The 12255-nt window shown below is 41.5% G+C and overlaps 1 protein-coding gene across 1 annotated transcript in view; it reads right to left on the bottom strand.

Moving 5' to 3' along the window:
• Positions 1-301: 301 nt before the first annotated feature.
• Positions 302-12255, bottom strand: part of ALG14 (ALG14 UDP-N-acetylglucosaminyltransferase subunit) — a 101281-nt gene continuing 89327 nt past the window's right edge. Inside the window, exon 4 of the mRNA XM_047085786.1 lies at positions 302-1197. Coding sequence (XP_046941742.1) covers positions 967-1197 — 231 coding nt within the window. The 3' untranslated portion in view covers positions 302-966. The remainder of the gene's footprint in view (positions 1198-12255) is intronic.

Raw genomic sequence — 12255 nt, 5'->3', positions numbered from 1 at the left:
CTTGAACATTTGTAAAAATGTTTTTGAGTTTCAGGGGTTGGGTGGTTCAGTTTAGTGTCCGACTCTTGATTTCGGCTCCGGTCATGATCTCACAGTTCGTGAGTTCAAAACCTTATTGGGCTCTGGGATGACGGTGTAGAGCTTGCTTTGGATTCTCTCATTCTCTACCCCCACCCCGCCCCTTCCCTACTCATTTGCTTGCACACACATTCTAAATAGATAAATAAACTTAACATAAACAAATACAAAATACAAAGGAAAAAAATGTTTTGAGTTTGGATTCCTGAAACACAGAATCATGTTTTTATTACTATGACAGTAGTCACCTTTTAATTTATTTTAACAATTAAACAAGACATTTCAAAAGATATTCTGGATTCAGGGCAACTACTCACAAAGCAAAACCAAAGAATAAAAAAAGGTACTAGTGTATGCTCACGGTTCTGGAAGCCTGTGGAATGCAAATTGTCATGAAGCCCATTTAATGTAACTGCTTCCTTTATACTGAAAGGATTCACTAGGGACTTTACTGCTTCCATACAGGAAATAAAGCCTGTTGTATCTGAACAAAAACTAAGAAATATCTTTCTCTGCTACAATGCAGAATATTGTAAACAAAACAAAACAAAACAAAGAGCTGCAGAACAGGAAATGTTACTAATCATACTAATTCTATATTTAGTTGTAGGAAAAATATTGCTAAGTCAAGTCAGCAGATAACTTGCAGGTAGTGACAGAAAAGAAAAGAAATTCGGTGCACAGAAGCATAAATACTTAATGATTTATACACGTTTGTTTTATAAGAGCACCCTCAGTTTCTTTACTGAGTTACACATTTTTTACTCCTCACCACCAATAATTCTCAGGACCTTCAGAAACCTTTATAATAAACATGTAGTTTTTCTCTCCCCCAATTATGATAAATATGGTTGACTGCAAAATTCTAGAGAAGAAAGTTGCCATTTGTCAGACAATTCGCCCGAGGTACACAGACTTGGGATACTTCTCCTTAAGAGCCGGCCACTGAACAATGAAGTAATCGGAGAGGTGAAACAGAATCTTTCCGGACAGGGATAAATGTTCTACTCGGCAGATGCTTTCAACATAGACAATGATCACTTTCTTTATTCCTAGTATCCCAAGGAGAAGGGCAGATACGCAGACAGGAACACACGTTCCTGGTCCATTACACAACACCTTAAAAAAAAAAAAGTTGAAGGTCAAATTAACATACAGAATACTAATCTAAATGAGGCATTTAAAGTTAAAAACAGTCACATCTTAGAGGAGACTTTTTATTATTCTAAGCCTTGAATTATTCCTTGTCAAGATCTAGTGTGCAGCAAACCCCATGCACATAGGAGTAGACAGGGCTCCGTGCTGGCTCTCCTGCTTACCAGCTGTGTGGCTCCAGGCAAACAACTTAACTTCTCTGCTACCACAGGGTGTCTAGCACAGTGCCTGATGCTCAGCCAGGATCCACTGTGTTGTGTTGCTCTTCTCCAATTGCTTGCAGGTCACACAAATACACAGAAGACAGATAAAGTCGGCTATGAGTCACTATTTTCTCATGTACCAACTTGTTCTTGTTGATTTTCTAAAATAATCTTTATAACGGTTGGAGCATTGACATGTAAGATGTAGAAGAAAATGTCTTTAACTGACTACGTAGGGTATTTTTGTGGGGTATATATAATCATTTTAGGAGTCCAGGCCAACAAATGGGATGTTTGAGAGAAGGCTACTAAATGAATGAGGTTTTTTTTCCCCCCATGAGAATTTAATCTGTGTTTGTGGTCCAGAGATTTTGATGCTTTTGAATTTTGCTAATTTTTATAAAAAGCCACCGGTTAAAAACAATTTAGAAATAACAATTGTTATTTGGCAAAAGCAACAAGAGAAACAGAAATCCAACTCCTAGAGCAACTGCAAAGACTTTTTAGAAGACTTTTAAGAAAATGAGAGGAAGCCTATTTCATGGAATTGTCGGTAAGATAATTTATTATTATTTTCTGAGAAAAATTGTTTTGCACAACATTGTAATCATGTGCCCGTATTTACTTAGCAAAGCCTAATAAAGCATTTTTTTTTTTACTCCACAAATCATAAAACAGGAGATTTGTGGCTGTCTACACGTGCCTGCTGGGCATTATCTACCATGTCACATGATCTTTCCAGCACATAGTCCACAAAACTTATCAGACATCGGAGAATCTTAGAGTTGAAAGGGTCTCCAGATATACTGTCTGACCATCTCGGCATTTCAGACTGTCCCGATAGACGATGGACTGGACGGACATTCTGCCAGGGCTGTAAGACTCGGTCAGGGCTCTCAGGGTTTGATAAGTTATCTGATCTAGGCTCCGCCCTTCCTGGAGGCAAGCCCACCTGACACACCATCCACAGGACTTTGGGAAGAGAGAAGGTAGCCTGTTTCAGGTGGGAACCAATCTTTTTTATGCCTTCCTTAAAGTGGCTACCTACCTACCCCCTGTCTTTATGAAGAGTTTTTGTTTAGTTTTTCTTGAATTACCAGCTACTAAGCTGCTCTCCAGACCAATCTTCTTTGATCCCTATTGAGTTGCCCTTATAACTTTTTCTTCACAGACCCTGAAGACACTGTAATAGAAAGAACATGGGACTGAGAGTCGGGAACAGGGTACAACCCTGTTCAACAGTGTTGAACTGAACAGGGTTCAATTACTGTCTCTTTACTGTTGGGACAGTAACGAGAATCACCACCTAGGCTCTCACTGCCACTCTTTATCAACAACTCACTGTGGCCAGGTACTGTACTAAACAGTCCACACACATTATTTTAATTACTCCTCACAGCAATCATTTGAGGCAAGTTTTATTGTCCCTTTTTGCAGAATAGGAAACTGAGGCACAGAGAGATTTGGCAAGTTGCCTGATCGCATGTTGAGGAGTGGAGGACGTCTATTGCTTCAGTCACTTTTTACCTGGGACTCGGTTACCATATGTACAGGGAGAGTGGACTCAATGACTTTCCCTGTCAGCTCCAGGATTCTTCTAATTCTATGACTCTAATTCGCCTCTAGTTTTGTCTTATGCCTAAATTACAAGATTGTTCTGAATCCTTTCAGAGTTCAGAATTCTAAAAATCCTATTGATGCAAGGTTTCTCAACAGTGGCATTACTGACATTTTGGACAGGATAATTTTTCATTGTGGTGGCCTGTCCTGCACATTGTAGGATGTTTAACAGCACCCCTGGCCTTTACCCACAAGATTCCAGTAGGCAAGACAATTAAGAATGTCTCCAGGCATTGCCAAATGTCTCTAGTTGAGAACCACTGCATTAATGTATTCCCTGATCCTTGGCTTATTTGTGTTGCATTTCTCAATCTTTTTTTCCATGGAACTGAACAAAATAAAACCTACAGCTAAAAAATAATGTAAAGATTGCTTGTTGGGTCTTCAATGTCACAAAAATATTTTCATGTTCGTTGCCTTTGAAACAAATGTACATATCCATGTGTGTTCATTTCACTACCTGAACATACAAACTGTGAATGTTCTGATGGAAATGTCTGTATACAGGCAGGGAAATGACTGGCCATTGGTGGGAGATGCATTAACAACCTGCTACAGATCTGAAATGGAGATTGTTAAGCTAAAAGTGGAAATTAAAGGTATTCATTTGTTTATCTCTGTCCTCTATTTCTATTTTGAGGCACCTTACTATCAAAGTCCTCGATACGATAAAACCACAAAACCATAAATCAAGTACTTAAAAAAATGGCATGGGGCACCTGGGTGGCTCAGTTGGTTAAGCGTCTGACTTCGGCTCAGGTCATGAACTTGCGGTCTGTGAGTTCGAGCCCCGCATCAGGCTCTGTGCTGACAGCTCGGAGCCTGGAGCCTACTTTGGATTCTGTGTCTCCCTCTCTCTCTGCCCCTCCCCCACTCATGCTCTGTCTCTCTGTCTCAGAAATAAATAAACATTAAAAAAATTTTTTAAAAATGGCAAATTCATCTTGAGGAAAACTTTGGCGAAGGAAAGCTACTTTTAATTAAGCACAGGTTTTGACCCTGCATTTTACAGAAGCCTAGGCAAGACAATTAAAAAACTGTGGACTGTGGAGTTTCCACTGTTTAACGAAGCATATCAGAAAGACTTATTCCAAGCATTGAACAAAACAGAATTTTAAGTAAAAAAGATGTTAAACAATATAATGGTTGATCTTGTCTTTTTAAAAAAACACAGAAATACTCTTCATATTTCTATTTCTTAAAATGGACATTCTCAAGAAATATGGGGGCATTGCTTTTATTGTCTTTCCTCCTTTCTACTTTGTAAGCTCCTTATGGGCAACTTCTAGGACCATCTATGTTCTACACCTGGAACAACAAAAGGCACTCACTAAATTTTGCTCAAAGGAAGGAGTGAAGGGGTAAAGGAGGGGGGGAATCCTTTGCCCATTGTATATAGAGTGGAATGCTCCATTTGCTCCACTCAACTCCATTTGTAACTCTATCATACACACTTACCATAAACATAAAGGCTGTAACTGACAGCTTTTTTTATATTAAATATAATTTATTGTCAAGTTGGTTTCCATACAACACTCAGTGCTCATCCCAACAGGTGCCCTCCTCAATGCCCATCACCCACTTTCCCCTCTCCCCCATCTCCCATCAACCCTCAGTTTGTTCTCAGTATTTAAGAGTCTCTTAAGGTTTGCCTCCTTCTCTCTCTGTAACTTTTTTTCCTCTCTTCCCCTCCCCCATTGTCTTCTGTTAAGTTTCTCAGGATCTACATATGAGTGAAAACATATGGTATCTGTCTTTCTCTGCTTGACTTATTTCACTGAGCATAATACCCTCCAGTTCCATCACGGTGCTGCAAATGGCCAGATTTCATTCTTTCTCATTGCCAAGTAGTATTCCATTGTATATATAAACCACACCTTCTTTATCCATTCATCTGTAACTGACAGCTTTTTAGAAAATCATCCCACATCCACTTGCCTTTTCTTCAGGGAACCATTGTACTGTATTTCTCTCTCTCTCTCAACTTAAGTGCTTGGGTAGACTCCATAACCAACTATAAGGAGAGGACATATGACTCCAGTCTGACCAGTCCTGGCATCAAATTCCCCTGACAGAAGTCACTTGTTCAGGGAAGAGCACCTAATCCAGTGAGAAAACCACAAGATGGAGCGGGACATTTGTTGGGGCTGCTGAGAGAGCAGTGACTTTTCTGCTATACGAAAACCTTGGAGGATGTAGGCCTGGCACTGTTAACACTTCTCTTGCTACCCTGAGAATGAAGCCATCACAAAGTAGAACAGAGCAGAACTGAGAGATGAAGACAGGCCAGGTCCCAAAGGTAGCATTTATGATCCATGAATCCAGCTGTGCCTGAAGGAAACCAGATCTATCTCTAGACTTGCCAGGTATGTGAGGGAATACATTCCATTTTTACTTAAGACAGCATGAATCAGGACTTCTGTCACTAGTAATAAAAAGTGTACTAATTGACGTAGCCCTTGATTTTGTCTAACTCCCTGACTAGCCTCTGACTAGTTGTAGTGCCAACTGTTAAGTGTTCAATATGTGCCTGCTAGATGAATTAACGAGCCAATAAATAAACTTTCTCTGAGAGCAGAAAATCCAAGAGATGTACTAAGGATAATACAAGTTATAGGTCAAGAAAACAGAAAGAGGTCAGGGCTAATATAAAGTCATGAGGGTAGATGAGCTGGATCAAGGATCAATGGTTACAAAAGGATTGTTGCTCTGTAGATGTGGGTCACCACAGGCCCAAGTCCTGTTGGCTGAAACGTAACACTGGCATGTATGAAGAAATGTAGTTAATTTGGGGAGTCTGAACTCAACTTCTGGCCTAGTGGGAACTCCATACACACAATGTGGGCCAAGACCTTTGGGGTCTGGATTGTTTTGAAGGTAAGAGACCATGAAGCTGAGAGCAATCCAACAGGGAGCACGTGAAGGAGAGATTAAAAGCCAGATGGGGAGCCCAACTAGGGCTGCAAGTGCAGGGAATGGGCAGAAAAGCAGAGTCTGACTCTGAGGTACCTGCCTGAAAGCTAGGCTTTCAAACGGCTTCTTGCTGGTGGAGGTGGAGGCTGGAGACAGCTCGTGAACGGCAGGGACAGAGCTGCAGGGAAGGTTCTGCAGAGCTTCCAGGGTCATGGATAAAGCTGGAGAACTAGAGGCCACTGTCAAAGCTGAGCTGGCTTAAGCAGGTAGTCTCTGTGGAGGTCACAGGTTTCAAAATCAACAGTCCTGTTTATTAGGATACTGGTTTCACTTTGTAGACAGGTAAATGGGGAAGATGCGGGAGGGAGCAAACACTGAGGTGGAGGAATAGTCCAGAGACACAGGGAGAAAAACGTCATAGATATAAGGCTTAACAGGAAGCAAAGTCAGATAAAGTGCTTAAGAGCGCATCTTCTTATTTTAGAAAAATAAGAAACCCACAAGGTCACCTGACTTAGCCTATGACCCAAAGTGTGTCAAAGATAACGAATCAATGTTTCTTATAGCCAAGAAAGCTACAAAGATAAAGATCATCAGATTTGGCCAAGAGAAGAGTAATGGAAACCTCAGGGATAGCTATTCCAGTGAATCTTTGGGCTAAAATACAGGGCAGGAGAAGAGTGAGCCCAAAGGGGAAGAGAGCTCCAGTAGGAGCTGGGTGAATGAAGCAGGCTGGGGAAAAGGTTTATAGAATGGAATGAATGATCTATATGTGAACATAAAGATCAGTGGAACTGGTGGTGAGGGAGGAACTTACTCTACAGAAAAGAGTGAGTTCTTTCAACACCAGGAGAAAAGAGTTAGAATTCTGAGTATTTTTGAGGTTGGTTTGGGAAAAATTGTATTTTTTGAGAACACAACAAAGGATAAGAATGATGCCACTGGAAGTTTGCTCCCAGTGGATTTTCTTTTAAATGCTAATAATTTTCAGCTCATTGTGTAAACCACGAAAAGCATAAAGAAAAAAAGTAACCTTTCCAATCTCATCAATCTGTTAAATTTTGGTGTATTCTCTTTCAGTGAATGTCTTTATATAAACATTTATATTTTACTAGAAAATAGGATCACATATGCACATACATAATTGTGAGAGCTTATATATAAATATTGTAGAATTCTGGTTAGCTATAGTTTTGTGTGTTATAAAAAGTCTTTAAAATTCCATGATTTTTAATGACTGCCTATATTTAATTCTATGGCTAGCTCATAATTCAATTAACTCTTCCCTGTTAGAAATTTAGATTGACTCCTTTTCTTTCTGTTCTAAATCATGCTGTTTGATGTCTTTGTATAGATATCTGTGACCCTTAATGTTTTAATTTTGGATTGAACTATGTTCCAGAGTTCTTGCTGAGGGAGAGGTTAGAAGAAACAGCTTCAAGGACTTAAGGAAGTTGCAGAAAGTTTATTAAAACAACTGTCATGAATTGGGAATGGGCCATGTGGTGTTTTGGGTTTTGTTCCTGCCTAGAATCTGTTTGAACAATTTCCTACCGTATGAACTGTGGCAGCAAGCAGAGCCCAGCTCTCATGGCCTAAGTGAGACTCCTTTCTAGGTCCCCTCAGCAGCTCGTGGACGGGCCAGTGACTTGGCCAGATGTTTCTGTCTAGATCCGACCAAAAGCCAGGGGTGTAGAAAAGCCACTCTGGAGAAGAAACGGTTTCTGTGACAAAGGTGCCATTGAAGAGACTCCTGTCCAGTACTCGCAGTGGCAGGTACAGTGTTCACTCTCCAGTAGTAGTGGCAGAAGTGTCTTCCCAAACCAGGTCTGTGGCCATGGAATTTTGGCCATGGCCCTAACTGTTCTGCTCCCATCTTGTCCCTCCATGTTTTCTAGTCCAACCTCACTGGCTTTCTCGGTAATTCTGAGAGCTCTTCTTTTAAGGTTCCCAGACCCAATTCCAAAGTGTGTGTGTGTGTGTGTGTGTGTGTGTGTGTGTGTGTGTGTGTGGAGGGGGGAGGAGTGTGGATGGTGTCCCTACACACAGTACCAAGCAATTCTCGGATATCAGCAGCATGACTGAGAATGCAACTCAATTTTGACGTTATCTGGGGATAGTACCAGCATTCACAAGTTTAAGGACCAGTCCTAGGAGAATGCTCCTCACTCCCTACTTCAGACACCAGTCACAAGCCCCAGGCTATTAAACCTGTATTTCTGATTGACAGGCTATAGCCTGGAAGTTAGAATGACTTCCTCGGTAGGTTCTTTTAATTTCCTAGAGCAGCTCACAGAACTCAGGGAAACATTTATGTTTACCAATTTATTAAAGGACGTGAATAGTCAGAGGAAGGGGGAGGTATAGCACGACACTGTCCCCAATCTCCAAGTGTCCACCAACCCAGAAGTTCTCTGAACCCAGTCCTTTTGGGTGTTTATGGGGATTTTACTATATAGTCATGACTAAGTCACTGGCCGTTGGCTGATTCAACCTCCAGCCCTTCTTCCCTCCCCCGAGATGGGGTTTGGGGGGGAACTTGAAAGTTCCAACCTTCTAATCACAGGGTTGGTCCTCCTGGCAACTAGGACCCGAAAGTCACCTTCATTACTGTAACACAAGACTCATTCATTGCCCTATCACAGGAAATTCCAAGGGTTTTAGGAGCCTTGAGCTGGAAATCTTGGACCAAGACTAAATACATATGAGAAATATATTCATTTCATTCATTCATTCAAATGACCAAATAATATATTTCTTATAAATCACATAATTTTAGCTTTCAATAGCCTTTCACTAAATTCTTTTCCTATTTCAATTAGCCAGAGTGGATTCAAAAAAAATTTTTTTTAAGTTTACTTATTTTGAGAGAGAGAGAGGCAGAAAGAGAGGAGACAGAAAATCCCAAGCAGGCTCTGCACCATCAGTGCAGAGCCTGATGTGGGGCTCGAACCCCTGAACTGTGAAATCATGACCTGAGCCGAAACCAAGTTTCAGATGCTTAACCGACTGAACCACCCAGGTGCCCCAGCCAGAGTATATTTACCAAGAATCTGTACTGGTATGGGAAGAACAAAGACGCAGAGTAGCAAATGCAGAGTCAGACGAGGAATGGATCATGTCAGGGCAGAAACAACATTTGCGCTGGCAGGGCTAAGAGCACCGAAGCACAGGGAGCAGACACAGTGGGACATGGATGAGGGCAATGCCACAGGAAGGGCCAGGTGAGCAAGTACTCCAGTATGGGAAGGGGAGGTGAAAGACCTCAGCCACAGAGGAGGAGGGCAAGAGCAGTGAGGAAACAGCTCTGAAAACTGGAGGGAGAAGCATCTGTGAATAATCAAGGGAGGGAGGAAGAAAATGCAGTTGGAGAGCAGGTGGTCTGTAACATGTAGAGGTTAGTCAGGGGACCAGAAAGCTCGGGTGAAGCCTGAGGAAAGGCAGTGCTGAGTGTCCACGACCAGTGGAAGTGGACGGCAGGAAGGAAAAGGATGAGTAGCAGATGGGATGACGTATTCCTTGGCTCACAATGTGGTACATTGCATTTCTTCTTTTTTATGGATATTTGATCATCTGAGTATTAACAGTTAAACAGAAACATCTAAATATCAAAAATAATGTGAAATAACCAAATGAATCCTAAACACTAGAATCAACAGCTATTTATGAACTTTAAGGTCTCTTACAATTCCACTGCTAACACACAGAATTTTCAGAGTTGTCATCATTGTGTATGTAGCATTCTGAGGTCTACTTTTCCAATTCCATCACTGCTTCCATTCCATGTGCTACATAGGCATTCGCTGCTTTGCAGCATGAACGTGCTATAGTCTACCTGGATACTTCCTAGCTTCTCTTGACACAGGTATAGCTTTCATTTTCTTCTTTTTTTTTTGTGAGTGAAGAATGAAACCGAACTTATTAATGTAATGACATCATTTGTAATGATGCTTTAAGCAGTGTTCACAGAAAACTAGACCGCCAATTTACACATGCTGAACAAGAGGTAATTGTGTTTACCACCAAAATACTTAGGTTAGATAAAGAATTGACACCTTTGAGAGAGAGATACCGGCTTCCAGGTACGGAATGAGTAAGTCCTAGGGATACAAGGTACAGCCAATGGCATAGAGTCAATCCTATAGTAATACTGTTGTGTGCTTTCACATGATAGCTACACTTGTGGTTAAGTACAACTTAATTTATAGACATATGGAATGACTACAATGTATGCCTAAAACTAATACAACAAATGTATGAACAGTATTTCAATGAAAAATTGACATCCTTTACACTATCTTTAATTTCTCCTTCTTTGCCATTAAAAAATCATTCCTGGGGCACCTGGGTGGCTTAGTCGGCTAAGCGTCTGACTTTGACTCAGGTCATGATCTTGCTTTCATCTTCTTTTAAAAAGGTAAGTAAATTTAATAAACTGTTTTTTTATCTAGGCAAATGTGCTCATGTTGTAAGGATACTGATTTTATTGCTGGCTCCTCAAATTATCAATTACTTGTACTTCGCTTGGTGACAACTCAAAAAAACTGTTCCTAATGTAAATTAGGTTCCTGGACCAAATTCCAACGTGTGTGTGTTTTGTGTGTGTGTGTGTGTGTGTGTGTGTGTGTGTGTAGGCTTCCCCACACCAACAGTGATCTAGATACCAGCCGGGTGTCTTACAATTTGACTCAATTCTGACACTACCTACACAGAGACAGAATCAGATTCCAAAGGTAAAGGGCTCAGTCCTATAAGTCCACCCTTCACTTCAGATACCAGTCACACACCCAGGATGGTACCTGTGCTTCTGGCTGACAGGCTACAAACTGGAGGCTCCAGCTACCTGCTCGAACTCAGGATACCGCAAGCCCATGTTGTTACTGGTACTTCTGCCTGAATGGCTCTAAATCAGAGGTTCCCACAATCCCTTGCTTGAGTTCAATTAATTTGCTAGAATAGCTCACAGAACCCAGAAAAAGCCATTTACTCGCTAGATTACTGATTTATTACAAAGGATGTTAAGGGATATGAATCGACAGCCAGATGAGGAGATACACAGGGCAAGGTATGGGGAAAGGGCACGTGGAGCTTCCATGCCCTCTTGAAACTTGCCATTCTCCCCAAATCGCCATGTGTTCACTAACCTAGAAGCTCTCTGAACTCTGTCTTCTCGGGTTTTTGTGGAGGCTTCCTTACACAGTCATGATTGACTAAATCATTGGCCACTGGTGACTGAATGTACCTCTAGCCTCTCTCCCCTCCCTGAAGGTTGGGAGGGGGGTTGGCACTTAAAGTGCTAACCCTCTAATCACATGGTTGGCTACACTGGCAACCAGCCCCCATCTTAAGGGCTCTCCAAATAAAACCTTTACTGCTCTCATCACTTAGGAAATTCTAAGGGCTTTAGAGGAGCTTTGAGTCAGGAACTGTGGATTAAGACCAAATATATATGAAAAATATATTTTGGGTCACCTGAATGGCCATAAACATGCTTTTCTTCTAAATCACAATATCGCACATTGCAACAAAAAAACAACAGTAAATTTTCATCCTGTGGGATCTTCTCCAGTTAAGTTCCCTATATTGACACTGATTACTCCAGTTCAGTCAGAATATTCTTGTTTATGTTGCATTCACACAATCCATCAAGAGGCTGGACAACATGGTGTTTATGGGCCAGGGATTTACGATCACACAGACATGGGTTGGCTGTTTCACAGCAGTGTGACCAGGGACAAACTGCTTATCCATTCCATGGCTCAGTTTCCTCACTTATGGATTACTTCATTCAAGAAGTATTTATTGAGCAAAGACAACATGCCAGGTACTATTCTGGGTATTAGGAATGTACTGATGAACAAAAGTCCCTGACTTCACAAAGTGTACATTCCAGTGGGTAGACAGAAAATAACAGATGCATGTGTGAACGTACAACACAGAGCAGGCTAAGGAAAGAGGAGATACGGAGGTCAAGTAAGAGCTGGGAGGAGGTGACTTGTAAGCAAATACGTGATGAAGTGGTGTGGTCTTCTGAGGAAAAGAGACACCAGAGCAAGAGGCAGGAAAGAAGAGGCAGATTTTGTGGACTGACTGTAAGTTACTGAGGGCTAATGAAAGGGTTTGGGGGGTTAGGGAGGGGCAGGAGCTTGAGACAGATCATAATCTCACAGAGCTGTTATGTCCAGGTGAAACTCTATCTTCGGGGTTTGGCTTCTCGTGGTAAATACTGGAAACAAAGACACACAGGGCCAGATGACACTGGCCTCATGGTGTCGTGGGGAGGCAA

The sequence above is a fragment of the Lynx rufus genome, unplaced genomic scaffold, assembly GCF_022079265.1.
Source record: "Lynx rufus isolate CCGP_SWC_20201006 ecotype Redwood Valley unplaced genomic scaffold, mLynRuf1.p SCAF_2, whole genome shotgun sequence".
Lineage (NCBI taxonomy): Eukaryota > Metazoa > Chordata > Mammalia > Carnivora > Felidae > Lynx > Lynx rufus.
The sequence above is the reverse complement of the archived record's forward strand: the minus strand, read 5'-3'. Positions and strand labels throughout refer to the sequence as shown.